Source organism: Trichoderma ghanense, assembly GCF_004382785.1.
Source record: "Trichoderma ghanense strain CCMA-1212 chromosome Unknown scaffold_3, whole genome shotgun sequence".
NCBI classification, from domain to species: Eukaryota; Fungi; Ascomycota; class Sordariomycetes; order Hypocreales; family Hypocreaceae; genus Trichoderma; species Trichoderma ghanense.
The window spans coordinates 299,906-321,317 of NW_027395666.1; the positions used below are offsets into that span (position 1 = coordinate 299,906).

The 21,412-nt window shown below is 55.1% G+C and overlaps 4 protein-coding genes across 4 annotated transcripts; all 4 read right to left on the reverse strand.

Annotated features, from left to right (window-relative positions):
• Positions 1-81: 81 nt before the first annotated feature.
• On the reverse strand, positions 82-795 carry CCMA1212_003407 (Phosphatidylinositol N-acetylglucosaminyltransferase subunit gpi15; the record flags this gene model as incomplete). Its single annotated transcript, XM_073700757.1, has 1 exon — positions 82-795. One exon carries the CDS (start codon positions 793-795, stop codon positions 82-84), a length of 714 nt encoding a protein of 237 aa, XP_073560414.1.
• A 1,846-nt stretch (positions 796-2,641) lies between these two features.
• Positions 2,642-7,790, reverse strand: CCMA1212_003408 (uncharacterized protein; the record flags this gene model as incomplete). Its single annotated transcript, XM_073700758.1, has 4 exons — positions 2,642-6,701; positions 6,793-7,104; positions 7,180-7,306; positions 7,373-7,790. The coding sequence occupies 4 exons, from the start codon at positions 7,788-7,790 to the stop codon at positions 2,642-2,644; spliced, it is 4,917 nt and encodes a 1,638-aa protein (XP_073560755.1).
• An 11,205-nt stretch (positions 7,791-18,995) lies between these two features.
• On the reverse strand, positions 18,996-19,457 carry CCMA1212_003409 (uncharacterized protein; the record flags this gene model as incomplete). The annotated part of the gene is made up of 1 exon (XM_073700759.1): positions 18,996-19,457. One exon carries the CDS (start codon positions 19,455-19,457, stop codon positions 18,996-18,998), a length of 462 nt encoding a protein of 153 aa, XP_073560754.1.
• A 439-nt stretch (positions 19,458-19,896) lies between these two features.
• On the reverse strand, positions 19,897-21,116 carry CCMA1212_003410 (uncharacterized protein; the record flags this gene model as incomplete). The annotated part of the gene is made up of 2 exons (XM_073700760.1): positions 19,897-20,174; positions 20,942-21,116. The coding sequence occupies 2 exons, from the start codon at positions 21,114-21,116 to the stop codon at positions 19,897-19,899; spliced, it is 453 nt and encodes a 150-aa protein (XP_073560812.1).
• Between the last annotated feature and the right edge of the window lie 296 nt (positions 21,117-21,412).

Here is a 21,412-nt window from a genome sequence, read left to right on the forward strand (position 1 = left end):
CCCTCTATGAATTCTCTATGCACTGAACACGGCTGGTATATCCCATCAAGACGTAACCACCTCTATTGTATCTTTCCCTCGTCAACCCCCCGACTTATCAACCCGATCCTCCCCCCTCCCCTCATACAAGCACTCCCTCACCCCCCTCCACACCGTCTCAACAATCTTCCTCCTCGGCAACAGCCCCGGAAACACAACCACGACATTCTCCTCCCCCTCCACCACCACGACGAGGTAATACCTCACCTCGAAGCCCAGAAACGCCTCGTTCACAAGGATATCCTGAATCTTTTCCGTGGGGATAAACCTCGTCGCCGCGCCAGCAAGATACGTCGCGGGACTCTCGCTCGTCTGCACGCCCAGCCCTCGCAGCACCAACAAGCTCTCCTCCTTGTGCACCCTCAAGCTCAGCGCGTAAAACACCGCCGCCGCGACGGGGAGAAGCACGGGGAGGGACACGGATGCCGCTATGCGAGCGAGGAGCGTCCCGGCCGGTGTGCTTTGGAAGGCGTCGAGCGCGAAGACGAGGCGGTCCAGCGAGAGCAGCGGCGGCGGTGGTGGTGAAGACGACGACGACGGCAGCTGTGCGGTTGCGCCGCCAAAGGAGCTGCGTTCTTGGACCCAGCGCGCGTAGAGGATGAGCAGCGCGACGAGGGAGAGCGAGATGCGCAGGACGAGGAGGAGCAGCCAGAGGAGGCGCAGGGGCAGCGTCCGGGGCGGGAGCGTGGTGACGGTGAACTCGGCGGTTGTGGGCGAGGGGCGGCGGATGCGCAGGCGGGGGGCCGTGGTGAGCATGTTGCTGTGACGATGGCCGCTTTTTGTATGATTGAGGAGGAGATTCGTTCAGGAAGAATGGTATCGTCGTTTGTGTGCCGTCTCGTCCGTCCGTCTTGATATCTCGGGGTTCGTGGAAGCTGCTGGAGGAGGAAGAGGGAAGGCGGACGGAGATGTTTGATCAAGATGCGCCGGCCATTCTATGCAGAGCTGGGAATGTGCTCAGCAGTTGAGAATTGAACTGAACGAAGCTCGGCGCATCAGTTGGGCGGCAGATGCTGCGATGATGCTGCCCTCAATGCCATGGTAGTAATATGTAGCTGTCCAAGGTTGAAGCTATTCAAGCACAAGCATGAGCTACAGCACACCTACAGCGCACACCTACAGCGCACACCTACAGCACTCCCACCCGCTGTAACCCCAAACCCCCCACATCCCCTCTGCCAGCCCTTTATAAACCGCTTTCTCACCCCAAGCAAACGGCTGTAATGGTCAAACGGTGAAGGCTCTCGCACAAAGGCCCGCCACTCCCCAATCCCACCCCCGTCAGATCCCCTCCGCTCGACGCCCAGCCCGAACGCCGCGGTGGCCGCCCGCTCGTGCAGGTAGCTCACGATTGTCGGAATCTTTCTAGCGGCCCTAAGCAATGGAGATGACGCTTCAGGGAGGCTTCACTCTGCAGAGAACTCTCCCCCGTCGCGTGGCGGGCTGGATTACGATCGCGGAGGGCGTGGGTTGGGGTGGTGGGACGGAGAATGCCAACACCTTTCTTTTTTGCTTTTTGCCTCTCTGGGAATGTCTCTTTGATGATAATATGCAATGAAAAAAATACAAGTGAACAGAGCACTCATTCTAGTTTCGATGGAGATGCACAGATTGATGCCAAAAATACAGCAATGTGGTGAAAAACAGACAGTTGAACCCCTCCCTCTGAGCCCTCCGCCACATTCCAGCACACGAATGAAGCCATCACCAACCACCACCACAGAGTACTAGCACTACCCACCATTAACACACACACACACACACACGACTTAACAAACACAATCTCATTAGCTACCTCGACCAACCAGTGTGCCGCGAGGCAGCCTTGTATAAAATAGTAGCTAACCCTGCCCGGCATCTCTCGTCTCTCATCTCTCACTCTCTTTTGCACTCTCCCACTCTGTTTCAATCATCCCCCCATGTCGCATCTGCGTGTTGCACCTATATTCTTTGTCACCCTCCTCTTGCCGCATGGGATGTCGCCATCTTCCACATACTTGCTTCTTTTATTTCTCCGCCCAAAAAAAGTGTGCCCGTCATCAATCATAAGAAGTCGAAGAGAGAAAAGAATGCAAAAGAAGAAAAGGGCCAAGACGGAGAAAGAATCTTCAAGCCAGGATATACATGGCCCGCATGGTATTTGCAGGCCGTCATTCCATGAAAACACCCCCCTGGACATATATAAAGTTGCCAAAGTAAATGAAGAGAAAACTTCCCAGCACCGGGTTTGCACATGCTCACTAAAACACACTTGGACAAGAAGGAGGATGCCTCCTTCATTCTCAAGTGGAAAGGAAAAGGGGTTTCAGAATCAAAAGACGGGTTGAAGAGAAAACAAGTCAAGGGCTATGCCAACTATCAAACAGAAAAGGAAAGTCCCCTAAAGAACCTCAAAACATGATCTCATGCTCCCAGATGCCACAAACACAGCATTCATCGGGGAGACTATTGGGGACAAGAAGAAGAGCCAATGAAAGCAAGCAAAATCATGGCAACAGACGCATCGTATGCAGGCAATGCATGCAGGCAACGCAGAATAGTCGGCGCGAATACAAAATAGGCCACGACTGCTCGTGCGACACATCAAGTCGTCAACCCAAGCCTAAAACATGCCGCTCTCGTGCAACCCCGTCGATATCTTCCGGCCGTGCCCCTCAATGGGCGACCGAATGGCGTCCCGGTCATACAGCACAGGGGGAGGAATGCCCGCCACGGGCGACCTGAGCTGGCTCAGCGAGTTGGGGTTGCCCTCGCCGCCGTACATCTCGAGCTGGGGCGACATGATGCCGATGGATCCCTTGCGGCTGCGGCTGCCCGAGCGGAGGCGCTCCGTGGCCTTGGTCCTACGCCCGGAAAGGCTGCCCTCCCCGAGGCTGCGACCGCGGTTGTGGCCCTTGGCAGGGGGTTCGGGGTGAGCCAGCACCGGCACCACGCCGTCGTTGGGAGCTGCCGTCGTAGGCTCATCTGCCTCGTCGTCCATGACAATCTCAATCATGCCCGAGGCCAGAGTTCCAGCAACAGGCGGCTGGCGTCGCACGTGTGGCAGCGGTGCGGGCGGAGGAGGCGGTGGCACGGCTAGATGCTGCAGCTCTTTAAGGAAAGTAAGGGGCGCCGAAGGGGGAGGTGGTGGTGGAGGCGGCACCAGGTTGTTCACTTGCCGACGCCACTCCGTCTCTACAATATCGTCAAGGCCTCTGCCCTCATTGGTACTCCCCTTTCTCCCGTACCGAGTTGCGTGAGGCGGCTCGTCAGGGATCGGTGCCGACATGCTTCGCGGAATCATGGGGCGAGACGGCGGTTGATACACAGTGGACGGCAGCTGATACACAGTCGATGGCAGCAGTGTCAACGGCGGCTCCTCCTCCTTTTGCTGGAACTGCTGCTGCTGCTGCTGCTGCTGCGGTGGCGGTGGCGGCGGCGGCGGCGGTTGTTGCTGCTGCTGTTGCTGCTTTTGTTCCTCTCCAAACACATTGCTGCCCAAGGTGTATTTCGGGGAGTATTGAGGTGAGTTCTGCGGTGAATACTTCTGGGAAAACGTCGCCGGCACCGGCGGAGCAGGGAGATCCTCATACTGGTTCTCGTCCGACCGGATAATGAGCCTCATCGCCTTGGGAGTAGCAGGCAGGCCAATCTGCGGCCTGTTCTGAGCATACATGCTTCTCGGCGGCTCTGCCGTCCTCGGGGGCTCCGTGGCAGAGCGAGGCGGTAGATCATCCGGCAGCTTCTCGTCCTCGGCTTCGACCAGAATCGGCGGTCTCCCGGGAGATATCTGGCTTGGGTGGGGGATTTGGGGACCCAGCTGTCGCTTCGCCAGAGACTTCCTACGCTCTTCTAGCTCTCGCGCAGCCTGTTCCTTCTTCCGCTGTCTCTCGTCCTTCATCTTCTTCAGATCGCCGGCGTGCTCGGTGGATGCGGCTCGTGCGTGTACCACCGGTGCAGCCTCTCGAGTTTCGGTCGCTTCTTTTCGTCGGCTCTCCGCATGCTCACGCCGGCTTACGGCGGGAGAACTGACGTTGTGGCCAACACTCCGGCTGTGCTTGGTCCTGAACTCCTCCTGCGCCCGCATAGCTGCTCTAAAGTCCTCCTCGTCCTCCGATCCCTGATAATGCAAGGCCGTCGCCGACAGTGGCACCGGAGACGGTGGTGACCGCGGTACTGACCCGCCCCTTCCACGGCTGGACGTCCGCCCGCTGGCCTTGCCTTTCGCCACGCTTGCCTTTCGTATCGTCAGGGGCTCGACGGAGTTGTCAAACGTCCGGTTGCTGAGGATGGCCAAGTCCTCGGGGGACATTGGGACCGGGGATGTGGGCGATCTTTTCGGCCTTGTCCATGATCTGGCTGAAGCTCTGCCGCGCTCTTCCGAAGGGTCGCGCGACTTGGTTCGTCGCTCCCGGCTGGTATGGCGGCCGGTGGACGCGTCCCGGGTCCGTTCCTTGCTTCCCGTCCTACTTCCGGCTCTCCTGGGATAATGCTGAGCGGCCTCCAGGCTGTGGATATAATCATCCCTCTGTCGAGTATTCGATTTGTGACTCCGGCCAGCGCTGGAGGCGGATGTGATGGAGCCGGCCACAGATGCGGCACTAGGGCCAGTACCCCGGCGACGAGACGGCCAGTGGAAGCGAGCGGATGAGGCGCCGGATTGCTCAGGAGACATTGCCTCCATCGTTGGCTGCTGCTGCACCATGGTCTGCAGCTGCAGGTTTAGGTGAGGGGGAATCCGGTCCCGGGAGCCGTTTCGCCGTGCCGAATGGACCTCTTGCAGCCTGCTCATGATGTTATGATCGGGGGACGGCGGTCTCTCCCCTGCGTACCCTTGCACGCCGCGCTGGTACTGGTCCCTCATCATCATCGGGCTGGCCGTAGCAGCGCGCTGCATTGCGAGCCCGGTCGCCATGTTATCTTGAGGGGCGGACGACTTGCGAGAATGGCTCGGCCGTTTCTGGGGCGCGTCCACGATGCCTGCGATGTTGTCCAGGGGCTTGTTGGCTTCTCCGATGGAGGGCAATCGTCCACGGCTGAAACCCTGACCGATGGGGCGGGCTGATGTTGGCGTGTTGAACCTGCTATTGCCCGACGGCCGGAGGAACGCAGTCGCAGGATCATAGGCGCCTCCCGGTGAGATGGCCGACTCAGCAATCGGCGTCACTCCAGCCGCAATGGGTGTCTGGCCGCCGTCCTGCGAGTAGAACTTGGCCTTTTGGTTGGGGTCTCCAAACGACGTGATCAGCTTCAGTGCCGATGCCTTGGCGACGCTGCGCTGGGGGCCTCTCTGGATGCCCGGGGGTGACAGTGGAGGGCTCAGCACCTCGGGGATGCTCGGGGTGATGTTCTGGAAGTTGAGCTGGGCAGCCGACGGGGAAGTCCAGGGCTCCGAGGATTCCTGGTCGGTGCAGGCAAAACAACGAATCGCCAGTTGCTGCTGGCCATGCTTGACCGCCCACTCGCCCCATTTGCGCACAATGGCAGCTTGACGCTCCCAGACGCTGGGGAAAGCCAAGCTGGTGAGGATGAGAGCCTCCATATACCGCTTGTGCGAGATGTATACTTCAATGGCGTCGTTATAGTCGCCCATGCCAAGCATAATCGTCACCGCGACATGGACATCGCCATTCTCCAACAGGCGCTGGACATAGACTCGGCCGAGCTTGTGCTGGGATGCCTGGCCGCCAATGCCGCTCAGCGCCAGCAGCATCCAGTCTTGCGAAGTCATGTTCTGGGAGCCAGCGGCCATGATGTCTGCGTCAATGTCGCCCAGCCACTTGGCCAGCAGGATGCGGTTTGCCGATCCGGCAGGATAGCGGCTCATCTCGTCCCGAATGAGGTCTTCTACTTCCTTGTTCCACCCGAAGATGGTGCTGAGCATCTGTCGGCGCAAATCGTCATTGGTAGGATGAGACCGGGGTGTCGGCATTGGATGCTTGTATGGGAGGTCGCTCAGCCGCGAGCGAGTGTACTTGAACAGGTCCTGCACGTTGGCCTCGTCAGGGCTCCTCGGTACTTCGTGTCTCAGACGAGAGGGCCGATGCCTCGACCGGGACGACGCCAATGAAGGACCGCTGGTGCTAGGCAGCGTGTATCCCATGGAGTAGTTATCCGCCTCGCGCCGACCGACCGTCGAAGTCTTCAAGGACGAACCAGCGGAGATATATGTCCCCTCTGTCATGCCCCGCGACCTGAGCGAGCTTGCCTGTCTGCCGGGCGTACGCGAACTTGCCGAGGATTTTGACAAGGACGATGCGCCGCTCTGGCTCGAGGCCGCGCTGCCTGTGTCGTACACCTCGTTCCTGGCCTCAGGGGCGTTGCGCTTTGCCAGCCGCTGGAAAGGGGACAGGTGGTCGTCATCGCTTTCCGAGATGCCCATCTCAAGGGGAACAGAGCTTGACTCGGACTCCGAGGTATGGATGGTCGTGGCAGAGTGCACCGACCTGCCCCCTGTCTCTTCAGAGGTGGGTGGAGATGGCGGAAGGACGCCCGCGGGGTGCTGCACGTTTGCAACCATGATGGCTGGCGAGTTGAGGTCAAACTGCTGCACGGTATTGTTCGGCCCAAGGGTAAAGAGACTAGCCCCCGGGCCGTAGACGGCCAGGCCTTTAACATGCTCAAGGGTCGGGATGGAATCCTTTGTGACATGCTTGGTTCTCACGTCCCACGAAAAGGTTTCCCTGCACAAAGAGGTCAGCACAAAAAAAACCAACAAGAAGAAGCGGGATGCCGCGCGCTTAGGCTGTGGCCGGTCAAGGGGGGGGGACATACGAGTCTGAGTACTGGATGATGCGGCCGTTCTTGGACCATCCCATCCAATTGGGCCCGGCCAGGAAGTTCTCGTTTCTGCGGAGCACCCTGACGACCTTGGCGGGATCTTCGGCGCTGTACGACTTGGCCACACTCCAGACCCGCAGGTCGCCGTCGTGCGTCTGTACGGCCAGCATGTCTGATTTCTGCCTCGAGGACGACGCATGCCAGGCCAGAGTGACAATGGGCGATGGCCCTCTCGAGGTCGTCAGGTTGTGTAAGATGGTGAATCGAGGCTGCAGAGTTGCGACCAAGAGAGACCCGTTCTGGTAGCTATAGTGGATGGATTCAGTACGCGGTGGCACATGGCGACGGATTTCTCGATTCAAGGTCGAACAGCGAACTTACCCAATTGCAAAGGTCCGGCAGTCAGACGAAGGGGCTAATGCTGTCACTGCAATCTGGTCTATCGTCCGCGCAGAAATATGCTCAGATGTGGTGGGTTCAAACATGATAATGTTTCCTTGTGTGTTGCCTGCAAGCCCGATCTGTTAGCCATCGTATGAAAGCAGCTTAGGGTGGCATCTCTTGTTCTGCTCACCAAAAGCAACGTTTCCATTCCGCATCCAAGCGGCGACTGTGAGCGTCTCGTACGAAACGAAACGCGAAATCTCATCGCCCGTCATCAGATCCCACACAATGGCAGTCTGGCCAGCATCATAGCTCACGACGAACCGGCCGGCGCCCATGTCGCTCTGGTTGTCCACGGCAAGAAGCTGGACATCGTCGACATGGCGTGAGAACCTCCGGTCGATGGTGAGCGTATCGTGATGGCAGCAGACTATCGTTGGTCCCTGCGCATAGAGGAAGATGGACGCCGTGGCGGCAGACGGGATGAAGTATTTGAGGTCCGCGGCGGTCGGCATCTGTGCGAACTCGGGCGGCGCTGGGCGGCCCCGAGCGGTCGACGACTTGCCGGACCGATTGGAGACGGTCTGGATATGGGATGTGGAAGACATGTCTGCGGTTTGCTCTCGATGTGTTTCGATGGGCCGAATATGTCGGGCCCAAGGTTATATTGGCCGGTCTGATCGGCCTCCTCCTCAGCCAGCTCAGAGGGCACTGTTCCGCCCCTCCAAGCTCGTGAGACAGTACCGGCGTCGGTGTCACAATCCTGTCGCCAAGCCAAGGCCAGACCTCTTCCGAGAACGCTTTGTCGAGGGATGAGTCCACAAGGTGGCGGCAAGCTGCGGCGCTCTTCAGGTATCGATCATGACATGAAACCCTGCTATTGCCCACTCCCGGACACAAGGCTCAGCGCTGCAATCCACCAGGTGACTGGTTCCGTTCGGGCCGTCGACGGGGATGGTGGAGGCTGTTGGTATCGGGAACGAAGGGACCGTCGAAGGGGGTCGATTTCCGGACGAGATATAAGCTGTAATGTGCCGTCGACGAGGTTCCCAGAGATGCAGGAACTTGGTCGTGGCAGGCTACAGCAACGAGACGAGGTTGAAAAGGGAAGAAGGCTGAGCAGCCTAACGGAAGAGGGCAGCGTCACGGTTTTGCATGTAAGAACAAGCTTGAACAACGGTTTCTGTGATGTGCCGCAGAGCGTTAGGGGAGGGGCTGATCTGATTAGCTCGGCGCTTGTTCGTACCGCCTAGGGGATGCTCCTGTTTGGAGGATCAGGCGTATTGGGTGATGCAGGCGGATGCAGGAGAGGTTTTGGGCTGGATGTGGGATGCGGGATGCGGGCTGGTTGGTCACGCAGATGGGGACAAAGAGAGCTGTTCAAGCCGCTCCGTTTCTTCTGTCGCCGTTTCGTCCAGGCCGTCTTTATTCTCGTGTATTGCCCTTGACAAGCTCTGTGAGACTGTATAGATTCGGGTGATGAGAGAAAGAGAGAGCAAAGGATGAGGAATGAAAGAGTGAGAGTAGAAGAGGTAGTAGTAGTAGTAGTAGTAGTAGTAGTAGTAACGGGCCCCGGTGCAAGACGGCTTCCCTGGTACTTGTAAACACGTATAAACAAGCTAAAACAGATGGTACCCAGAGAGACTTGCACCACTCACGCACGGTAAAGACAAGCTGCCAGCAGTATTCGATGGTCATGGACAGGTTGAAGAGGAGGGCTGGATAGGTAGGTAATAAGAGCAGGCTGGGGTGTGATGGGTCCGATGGAGAGGAGCCAGGCGAGCATGGCGCCTATGCGGCCTGATTGAGGCCTGTCGATGGGATGGGGTTGGCTGCCATATAAAATTAGAGTGCAAGAGCTGCTAAACGGCCGCCTTTGGCATGGAGCGGATACGGTCCGGCAGCTAAGGACCGGCCAATGTGCGTTAAAGCAGCGCAGGTACATGCGCAGGCCGACCAGATACCTGCCGGTGTGCTTCCCAAGGTTGTCGCACGGCGCCCATGTTTCGACTATCTGCAGCATCACGGTTTGGCGAAGTGCGGCTTCGTGGTAGCGGTAGTAGGGAGGCAGCATCTCTCTCTCGCTACCGACTGCGGGTACCGAGCAGAGCGTGCTACTACGCTGCCATCGTCGTGGCTTCGAACGAGGTCCAGGCGTCCTGTTGTCCTTCTCTTTTTCTTCCCCCCTCCCTCTCCCTCCGTTTCGTCCCAGCGAGCCGCCATGGGTCAGGCTCTGCGTCTGTCTGCTACGCGCGTGCGGCCGCGGTGGGCCCCAGCGAGGCATTGATGAGGCGAATAGAGCGGAGAGGCAATGGCGATTCCTGGTCGCCTCGCAGCATGGTCAACTGGAACTGGCAAGCAATCATGAGCTCAGATCCTCAAGACGGGCGAATTGAAGACAGGTGATGTACACGCGCTAGCGGGCCATGTACCGCCGCTGGAGCAGAATTCCCTGTCGACGGTTCCCCCCCCCCTGCTTAGCCTCTCAGGTCGTCCGTGGACCCCTTGCCAGACACTGGTGATGGACCTATCAAAAAGCCTTTAAGAGGCCATTGACTCTTTGGAAGGCAAAGAGGACTTGGGATTCGACAGCGTTTTGACTCCGTATCCCATGTCTCGTCCGTCTGCGCAAGAGAGCGCATTTGCAAGGACGGAGCGCGATATGCTGCACACGAGTCGTCGTGCGACGTCTGACACCTCATATGAGAGCGAGTAGACGGCCGAGACGGCCTTTACCCCGACCTGCGGCGCCTTTCACCGTTGCATCGGGTGGTTCCACGCTGGCGATCTGGCCTCTGTGCGAGCATGCTGCATTTTGGTGATTTTGAAACGGTACCTTGCAGTTCGCCGTGATACTTGTGATACGGGGCTGCCGCGAGAGGACAGGCGGTCGTTGGGCTCCGGAGGGCATGCTCTCGTATGTTGTCGGCCAGGGTGTACCCAATGGATACGCAGGCATTGATTGCTTCATGATGTCAGTTGCAGTTCGCTTCGTTTGTTCGCCTCACCAGGAGACGAGCCGCTCAGCTGCTTTGCCACCATAGTCTCTGGCTCTCCGCCGGCTCATGTATGTACAATCATACCGTAGCCGTACCTCGTGTGCATGTACTCCGTCGTCCTCGTTTGTCGTGTCGTGTCAAGTCAAGTCAGGTCAAGTCAAGCTCAAGCCCCCCCAACCAAAAAATTGAAGGTGGCGCCCAAAAACTCATGGCTGGAGCTTCTGGGGATTTTGGGGGTGCGGTCCAGAGTGGGGCGCCCGAGCCCAGAGACTCAATGGCAGGCGCTGTCGAAGCGCCGAGGTGTGTCGCGCCTGCTGATTGGCCGCGCCAAATGCAGGTGCGCGGCGCAGGCTGACCAATCGGCGGCTCGATCACGCCTGCCTGCAGGGGTCCAATCGCTGAAGCCCGGCCGCTAAGGCTGCTGGCCGGGATCAGGGATCGAAGCCTCACTCGAGCTCTCTTTGCTCGACTTTGTCACGGCTTTTGCAGCGTCAGTTGCGCCGACAGGGGATGGAACTGCTGGGAAATGCAGCGGTGCTGAATGCTCCATGTATGGATTCTGTATCTTGTCAGTATGTATTGCGGTTGGTGCTCACCAACGTACTGTAGTCAGTCCCTTGTACATGTGGAGTACCTTGCCTACACGTAGCCGTGTCTCAGTCCATGCCTCGATGCTTCATACAAGCACCATCACAAATACAAGTGATGGACTACCACAGATACAAGCACAAACACGCAGCAGCCTCGGAGCTCGTGGCATGAACTTCCCCCCCCGTCACTGCAGCATCACACGATATTCGAGACACTCTTCATCCTACCACAACCCCAGATCAATCCCTCTGTCTCCGGCTTACCCAATTTCATCTCATCTCCATCTCCCACTAGCCTCAATGCTCCAAGTCCTTTCACATCGCCACGCTAACTATCACCATCCCTCAAGCTTCAATGCCTCCGGCAATCACATCTCGCCAGACTGCTTCGTGTCTAGGCATCAACAATCACCAAAAGTCACTTGCAAAAATGGCAAAAGAACCAACCCCCGGTGCGGCCACGACTATTGATGGCCATCCACCACGGCAGCTCCCTTGGCGAAATGGCGTCCCCATTGATACAAAGCTCGTCCGCTCGTCCCTTGCTCTGTGCGTCCGTACACAGTGAGGAATTGCTCAGGGCACACGTGCGACATGCTTTGAAATGTCTTGGAGCTCTGTTCAAGCCGCGGTCCTATCGGCTGTCTCTCATCCCCGGAGCTCCTTTTCTCTCTCACACACGCAAGTCTATCCCTCCGAGTCAAACGCTGCCCGTAGACTGAGCTGCCACTGTAGCATCGTACCCACCTCTTCCGAAGCCCCTACAAGGCACACGAAGGATTCGAGAGAAGGGCCTTTCGAGTCACAATGCTGCTAAGAAGCGCAAGCCATTGCTATATCCAGCAGCGGAGCAATCAATGATGGCATGCGCGAGACGTAGGCGCCGACCATGCTGGTTTCTTGGGCGACCAACAATGGCTTCGCTCGATTTGGAAGTCTTGAGGCCCAACGGCAACATTTTTCCTTGGATATATGGCTTTAGCCTCGCTTTTTTTCTTCCCGCACCCTGTCGAACTGTGACCTTGTGACGCAGTGTTTTGGCTTGGCTTTCTCTTTACCCCCTGGAGTCCTCTTTGTCATGCTCGGTGGCTCAAACTATCAAACCCAACACACACCCCTCGCTGGATGCATTCATAATTCCGTCAAGCATCAAATACCTCCGCCACGTTTGTTGCCCCGAGGCAAGACAAGAAGTCAAGGCTTCTGAACAAGAATCTCACAGATGACGGTGAGTTGCGAGAACGACCTCTAATGGGCTAAGAATCACTCTCCTTTTCCGGTCAATGCCACTAGAACGTCGATTTGCAATGTCAGGAATAGTCTGCAGTTCTCGAAACGGCTCTCAGCGTTCTTGAACAAGGGTACAGATGGAGGCTGGGGACAGCCTTTATCGTTTGTGTCACGCCAGAGCGGAGAGTATCGAGGGACGGTGAAGTAAACGAGGTCAGGGAACGAAGGAATCAAGTCAAGAGTAGAAGTTCGAGCCACCCTCTCCAGGGTTATATGCCTTGTGTAGCGATGGTTCCTGAACGATCCGGCTGCTGGCATTTCCGGTCTCGCTTGGGTTATGAGGTAGGACAAACATGTGTTCTCCTTATCCTGCAAGTCGACCACTAGAGAAGTTCTCACTGCAACAGATGATCGGTTCCTGCCGCTTGTTATAGCATTGTTCACGTATTCCCTAGCTATTCTACTAGTGCAGACACGTTCATGTCCCTCAAGCTGTAATCCCGTCCCAACTTCTACACTGAGATCCTTCTACCTAGCATAGTGTCCTCAATAATGTCTCAATACCTGCAATAGATCAATTGACAATGAGTAGGTAATACCTCTTGAGAGACGACTCCACAAAGATGTAGATAGTTCGTACGCACGCATTGCTACTTTGCTGTGGGCTCACAAAATAGATCATTCGCCTCCTCGGGACATCGGTCTCTGTCAATGGAGAAGAAACAACTCCTGCAATCGGTTCGTTGTATTAGTTCGGTTTTCGGCGTCTGCTTCGCGAGAAGTGTTAAACCACGGCACACAGACGCATGGCATCAATTTTGAGCCTTGTTTTTGTTCATCAATGGTCCAGTTGGATTAGAACTCAGCATCTGTCCAGGGAATGACAATGACATGCTGATTATAGAACCCTTGACACCATAGATAATGGCATGTTGGCATATTTGGGGATGCACAACACAGCAAACGAGAATTTCCATCAATGTTTGATCAAACTCGGATGATCATTCCCGTGGTGGCTGTGAGATTCCAATGTCATGCTCATGACCGATGCCGGGAGACACTGCTATTGAACTCTCCCCATCTCTTCTTGATGCCTACCGCCTCGTACCCGTGACCAGTTGGCTAATGTGCTAGTCACAGACATTCCTCAATAGAAGTAGTCTACGGAAGCTTTTGTAACGAGTTACTGGCAGAGTGTATCTTTGACATCAAGCTTCTATCACTCACTCACAAGCTTTGACCAACTCGCTTCTACCTAGACACATCTAGGCAACAGAAGAAGGTGCTCAGTCTCGTGAAAGTCGGTAACGCGAATATGTCAGTCACAGACATGCCTAGATAGATATGGTCTGCAGAAATCTTGGTAAGACGAGTTACCGACAGAATGTTCCTCATATGGAGCTGCTATCTTCACTCTCTCACAATCTTAACCATATGTAATTCGCTTCTACCTCCATCTCTGCAACAGCAGAAGAGGCTGTTGCCATCTCATCATCACATCTCATCATCTCCTTATCCCATTGTGAACTCTCGCTATTGCGTTGTAAAGGAGGAGGGGGCACACCTGATGTGACGGAGCCACTTGGCGAATTGATGTATACCTATCATAACCAGCTTGTCAAGAGCGTCTGACTCTAGCCAGAGAAGCTGGGTAAACCAAGACCGACATTGACTAATTGATTTCGCAATCAGACATATAATCTCGTTGCTGGGCTCGTTAAAGCTTGTGAACACGATTCTCGTATGGCTAATGGAGAGTCACCTGTAGAAACGTGGAGAAGATGTCCCCTTGGGCCTGTAAGCTACTTGATCATCCCGAGAAGAGTCGTTTAGGGGGTGTACCTGTTTTTACTATCCGTTGCCTGTTCCCTTTTAGCCTGTGATTTGTCTTAACCGCTTTTCATTTGCAGAAGAAGGAAATATTTATATTTTGAGGCCGCCAGTTTAAATACGTGTAAAATGAACGGCAGGCGAAACGGCAGTGGAAATTACGGATCAGATTGGGCATCAATAAAGATTCGTCTTGTGTTCGATGAAATTGATCTCTCTACTTACAATAGCTCACAGTCACTTGGGCATCTTTCATGGAGACACCTCTTGTTAGGTGGTGATACACATTCACTCCCAATAGACGCCAGGAAGCAAAGGGAAAAAAGCCTATTAGCGAGTACAAAATCGCTGGCCCCACCTCATTTATAGAGCAAAACCGTCTTCATCATATCATCTACACCAATCACGCTCACGCCAAAAGAGACCAACTAGCCATCACAGCACTCTGGCGACAACCGTCGTCCCCGATATCAGATATCACACAGCACGATCCTTCACCCAATCTATACACCGACGCTGTCATCCATGGCGCGCATCACATCTGCAGCATCAATCGTAATGAACCCCCAACACGCCCCAGGTGATGGGAATCGCCGTCTCACAAATGGTTCAAAAACACTTCCCGCCCCGTCTCATATCCGTCTGAAGGAGGATTCCCCTCCCCACGGGTCACAGAAACATTGTCCATGCGCAGCCCAGCACGGGCCGCCGACGGCATCAACTCCAGATCACGACACCTGGGGGGTGAAGCTTGGACTGAAGAAAAAGACCCTTGGCAGGATGAAAGACGCTTTGCCGCCGCTGACAACCCGATCACATCCATTTCACACGGGCCATCACACAGGGCGTGTAGATTAAAGAACCGAATCGGCTTTGTGCTTCGTCATATTGGGCTGAAAGGCCTCGCAATAGCAGATGACTCACGGAGAGCGTCTATTCTCTTTTTTAATCGCATAGCGCGGCCGTTTGCAGTCACTATGCTCAGATATTCTCCTTCTGTTGTTGAGCGTCGTCTCTCTCGGTCCAGCTTATCAACCAGGCGGGCCATGTAGCGCCTCTGATACGCCAGAAATCCATAGAGTCAGCGCTCACGTGGTTCTTCATTTCCAGCCAATCAGCATTCTTCAAGCGCAGCATTGGTCAACGCCCCGCGACAAATAGAAGGGCAATAGCGCATCTCGACAAAGCTATTGGCCTACCTGGATCCTCAGCAGGCATCCATCTGCTCCTAAAATACCCCCATCCTCGCCACCCCCGAATCTGGGGGGCGAAGGGATGATCGAACCTCTTTGATAGCGCGGGGAAAAGGAGGAGACAGAGTCAACAAGGGGACAGAAGCCGTCAAATGGGGAAGACTGGCGTCCGGGCTGTGCTGCCTTTCACGTGCTGCCTTTCACGTGCTGCGACTGGATGGGCTAAGAGGCAATTCCCCGAGAAGGAAGAGGGAGGCGGTGGCACGGAGCCAAATCCAACGGGAACGAAGAATGGAAGGGTATGGATCCGTAAGCTACAAAGATTCCCCTCGCTCACGGCATCACATAGCATGGGGAGCCCGTACAACGTTGCGGTCGCCCAGATAGAGCAAGTGAACGTACAAGACGGAAGGAAGGGCATGTCAGGGGGGTCAGACCACAGCACACAGACGATCGTGGCCCGCAGTGAGAGCCGTATAGACCGTGCTTGGAAGGCGGCCAAGACAGACAAGTCAAGATGGATGAGCAAAAGAGCGTGGAGGAGGATGCGGCAATAATGTGAACCGAGCTGCCGAGCTGCCAAAAGCGCGATTGAGGCAAAATCCAAAATTCACCTCGGGGAAAAAGAGGAAAATCATTGACAAGGGCCGACCTCGACGATTTACACACACCCCTCCCTCAGGCATGTACTGTATCTCTCTTTTCCGTTTCTGTTTCTCTTTGGATAAGGTGCAAAACGGCAAGTGGATATGAACGACAAGGCCAAAGGGAAATTCTGATGGAAAAGAGAAAACGGAGAGAGGTAACGGGATCAGGACTATCATCAACCCTGCATATGCAGCCCTGACACCCGCCGATAGGAGGATTATGTGTGTACATGCAAGCACGCACTCTCTCACACACTCTCTCCATCTCACGCAAGTTCCTTTGAACTCGGGTGTGCCCCATTCCAAACATTCGTGTCTGCTTCTCGTCGTATCCTGTTTATGTCCTAACTGCTTCGTAGTAATATCTGGTCCTAAGGGAATATCTGGTGGTTGCAAGCAAATGAGTAAGCATCCCGAGAAGATCTGACTTGTCTGCTATCGCGTATTACTCCGTGGAGTTATAGCCCCCTCCCCCATTCCCTCCCAGCTTATCACTTCCTTCACCTTCCTTTCGTCAAGCAAGGGCAAGGAAAAGGCCAAAGCAAGGAAAACCCTCAAGACTCGGGAAAAGCAGGGCGGAAGACGAGAAAACCGACAATCCATGCACGCAGCAACCTCATTCTCGTAGCTCCGTTCCCTCCCGTCCCTAGTTCGTTGGCGCCTGTTTTTGACATGTACACCGACATTATCAGCTGCAAAAGCTGTAAGAGATAAACGAAAGATGCTGTACGACGTGTTCGCCAGCAACGAACGGCTCATGCACTCGGTGAAGCTGCCGGCAGGGATGGCACCGCTGCAAGGGGAGGGAAAAAAAAGGAAGCAAAAAAAAAGGAAAAGAAAAGAAAAGAAAAGAAACGCCCGAAAAAGAAATTAAATGCATGACACGACATACAGAAAAAGGCTGTCACAAATAGTCAAAGCAAAGCAAAGTGCGGCTGGCACGCAACCATTCGGGTACGACGTTTGTCACATTTCGGCTTCTCTCCCTGTCTCTTCCGCGATCGATCGTGGCTCCGAAATCGTCGAGTAAATGTTTACGTAGTACATTTTAAGACATGCACGCACCTTCTGCAAGCTTCTAAAGCCGTTATCACACATCAAGGCACCCTCTATCGTACCTTATCTGATAGCGCGCATGCGTTGGTGCTTGTCGTGGCGCGCCCGACATCGCAAAGAAAGCTGAGGTGGTGGTTGGTTAATCTATTTTCCTTTTTGTTTCCGCCCTTTCATCTGCGGGCCCATCCCATCGCAAAGCTCGCAAGCTCAAGCAATAAGCAAAATAAGAAAGTAATATATCAAATGTGAACAGTAAGAAAAGAAAAAAAAAAAAAAAAAAAGGGCAAAAACGAAAAGAAGAAAGTTCAAGACAAACGCCCTGCATTTGAACAGACCCAACGTGAACCATTTGACCATCACCACCACTAGTTTCGCATATTCTCAGCCCGCTCCCAGAAAGCATACTCGCAAGCGATCCAACCAACACCGCCCGTTACATTTCCCTCCTCCTTCTGACAGATACCTCACCCAAAAAAGCAGGTTTATTTCCCCATGCAAAACAAAAAAAGCAAACCCAGTGAAAAAGCAAAACAAGACAGCAAGCAGTCACGCACACACACACACACACACACACACCCCTTCAAGGCCAAATATCAAGCCCGTCATTTGTTTTTGTTTTCGCATTTACCATGTAATAGACTTTTTTGACGGGCAAAACGGGTACATTACCACCCCGTGGCTTGGATCCCAGCACAGCGGACAATTGATTCCACTCACAATCACCTCTCACCACCACCACACACGCCCCCCTTCATGTGACAATCACCACAAGCAACGGCGAATAGGATCGTCCACCCGCGATCCCCGGCGGGAGGGCGGCTTGCCGCCCAGCTGTTTCTTCCGTGTCCCTCGCATCACCCCAAGCAAGGCCAGCAGCAACAGCAACAGCAACAGCAACAGCGCAGCGCAACAAAAATGTCCGCCACCGAGTCGCACTGCATGCAATCGGTGAGCAAAGCACCCTTGCACTTGCAGGCAAAGAGCCCTTCTGTGGCGCTCAAGATAATAGATTCGAGGTACGGAAAGTAGGTGTAATTGAAAAGGCGGCTGGCCTTGCGTGTTGCTGCGTGTTGTGGCAGAAGAAAAACAAAAGGGTCACCGCATTTTTTGTTTGGTTTGTTTGTTCACAAAGGGAGAGGGAGGGAGGGGAGAGCTGAACGATGGCTGGGCTGGTGGCAGTAAGCAGGTTTCTATTCCGGCTGTCGGCGAATGAGATCCGAATGCATGTTCGCTGAGGGTGCTAAGCAAGCCATGGCGCACTTTAACAGCGGACAGAACACATGGCAAAGAATAGAATAGCAACACAAAGAGGACAAGGCGAAAAGCCATTTACTAGCATAGGCAGATCGAATCAAATGAGGAGACAATGCTTTTTCGAAGAGTGCAAAAGAGGAAAAAAAATAGTATTGGTAGTAAGGGGGTATCTTGCAAAGAAGCTATCTAAACACTATGCTAATAATTCCTAGGTAAATGCCTGTTACCAGTCCGTTCGTAGCGGAGGCCTGTTTCCCAACGCCCAAAACAAGTGGTTGTATCTAAGTAAAAGCCCATGTCGCTCTTCCTATTTTTCGGAAGAGGGTATCCTAAAAGTCCAATGCCCGCTATGATGTGATCGCTAAACCCAAGAGTTGAAACAAATGAACTCCGATAGATATGCCGTCGTAAATAAAAGGAAAAGGAAGAAGAAAGAATTAAATAGAAGTAGAAGAGGAATGACAATCAAGGAAAAGGAAGGCTGTCGTAGAGACGATAACCCCTAGCCAAGGAGGGGTTGCTGGAGGCGTTCAAAAAAAGCTCCGGGTATCGAGTGAAAGGAAAAGAGTAAGAATAAGCCGCGGTAAGGCTGGCCCCGTTTTAGCCGATCTGGGCTGCCATGTGTGTGGCAGAAATCGGCTGAAGTTGGTGGAAGAAAGAGAAGAAGAAGAGGGAAATGCCTCGGCGACGGGGATGAGTCAGACGCAGCCGGAGCGTGTCACTCCCGTCGGCACCCCGATTTTGCCCATTATTGCGCCGCGGATCAATCCTATTGATAGCGCGCTTGGTGCGGTGGCTGTGTTTAGACCACAGCCGGGTCTTGGTCGTAAAGTGGAAGAAAAGGAAACAAGAAGAAGGAAAACAAGTCGTAAAGTCGTACACCGGTTGGTGTGTGTGTTGTTGTTGTTGCGCAGTATTAGTGGCTTTTGCGTAAGGAAGCCGGGTTGGTTGTAGGGGAGATGAGGTTGAGAGCCTTTCTGCGTCCAGCGCATGACCCAAAGGAGTAAACTGCTTTTACTCGGAGATGGGAGTCATGGAGGCAAGCTTGGACTTGGGGCTCTTCTTGGAGCCGGGCGCGGAGCGGCTCTTCTTCTTGGAGGCCTGCTTGCGGCGCTCCTTCTCGAGCATGATCTGGCGCATGCACTCGCGCTGCAGGGCCAGCTTCTCCCGCTGCATCTCCAGGACCTCGGCGTCGGTCAGGCGCGGAGGCGACTGCATCATGATGGGCGAGGACGAGGCGCTGGAGCTGGCGATGCTGTGGCTGTCGTCGTCGAAGGGGTCCGACAGGAGGAGGTCGTCATCGGAGAGGAACGAGGTGGCGCGCTCCTCGCGGTCAAACTCGGAGAGCGACTCCCGCCTGGGCCACGAGGGGAAGGCGCACGAGGCATCGCGGGAGTTGCGCAGGTTGGAGGGGCTGATGTCGATGGCGGCCGACATGGCGCTCATGGAGCTGTATGAGCTGTATGAGCCGTACATTGTGGATGTGTGTGAGAGAGTTGATGTGTTGTGAGAGTCTTGTTGATGAGGTGGAAGGGAGATCTGCTTTCTTTGTACAGAAATCCGGGGTCGACGCTGGGCTTTATCTATAGATAGAAGCCGCTTTCGACAACAATGGTGGAGTTTGCTCGGCTTCCAAGGAGCTATTGATTGTATGTATTGATCGAGTGCGTGTGTGTGTGCTTCGGGAGAATCCGTGGGGTGGTGTGGATGCAGCGATGATTATCCGGCCGAGCAGCTTTGTGGGATGAATGGAGAGATTTCGGATGGTAAGCGTCGTCTTGTTATTGTTGTGATGATAACTGCTGAGGAGGAGATGTAGTAGCAGGCGGATAGATGAGATGAGACGAGAGATGCTTGGTGATGACAGGCAACGCAGACCGGAAAGCTGAGGGAAGCCTGGAGGGAGCAGAGACACTTATATCGACGCATCACGGGCGGCACATGTGTGAATCACTTGGGAGAGCCGCTTCGGCGCTGGGGCAGAAGGGGGGGGGAGATGGGGAGCGGCTGTAGGAGCTATACGAGCCGCTTCGTGCGCGACCGCGGTTCCGCGGCGGCGGAGACCGTGAGGAGCCCGACGAGTAGCTTCGGCTTCTGCTGGCATCCCGACGGCCTCCTCGCCGGGGGGGACTGGCCGAGTAGGACCCTCGGCCTCGCCCGCGAGTAGAGGCGGAATCGGAGCGGGATCGTGATCTTGATCGCGACGGTGACCGNGAGTCAGTCAGTCAAGCCGGGGAGGGGGGGGGCCATTGTCATTGCGCTGCCAGAGTTTTGGCTGGGGTTTTATCAGAAGGGCAAAGAGGTTGCAGCAGGGCCTGGTCTCCGCCCACACCCCCCTCCCCTGTCGCCAGCATTTAGGCCGGGGTTTGAACAGAGGTCGAGAGCGAGTCGAGTTGAGATTCCGCACACCCCACGCCCGGCCCAGCAGACGCCACGCCGCTGGGAGAGACCGCCAGCCCAGCCCTACTTGTACTAATAACGGAGAAGCTGTACTCCGTATTCTTGCGAGTATTACTCGGACAAGGCAAGCCAGCTGTCGCCAAAACGGTACGATGAGCGCGACTGCGCGTGAAGCGTCCCAAGTCCCATACGAGGCACCGTCACACGCTGGCGCACGCTTCGAGTGACACACAAATGGCGGTGTTTGACTCTCGTCGCTTTTTGACCGCCACGCCCGGCGGTCTGATTGGGCGCCAGCTCAGCAGCCAGAGCGAGAGCGGCGGCGTGCTGCAGTTGCGTTCAATCTATGCCAATATAACGCTGTTTAATTGCTAGATTGCTGGCTGTGTGCTTGCAAAGTTACGATGCGTGTGCGGCCATGTTTGCGCCCGTATCAGCGGCTTGTTCCTTTTCCGTCTCTCCCTTGCTGCTCCTGTGTGCCATCATCTACACCGGCTCGTGTTCAACTCATCCAACTCGTTCAATTCAGCTGCATTCATTCAGTGCCACGGAACACATACCCCCGAAGCCAGAGGAGCCACCAACAGCAAGCCAAACGCCGGCAGCAAGACGCCAGCAAACAGCAACAAAGAAACGACAACAAGCAGCAACAAGCAACGAAACGCGGGCGGCAACAAGCTTCAGATCCAACCGCTCTAAGACACGGTCCGGGGAAGCAGCGCCGCCGTCTTTCATGCTGCTCCCAGTAGGTTCCAGGAGGACCGAGCGCCGTAAGAGCCACGTCAAGACAGCCCTGGCCAAGGAGACAAGAGGAAAGAAAAACGCCAAAAAGGCACTCGCAGAAAGAAACCCGTTGACGGCGCCGTCGGGGCGTGCCCTAGCGGCTGGCTGTCATTCATCAATCAAGCCTTCAATGTCAAGCCCTCTTCTCAAATTAGATACTGTACGTACCTCTTTGCACTGCTTCATCCCGTTTGTAAACCCGCCCGCGCTGGCTGGCAGGTTGCATCGCGACTAGCATCGCAAAAAAA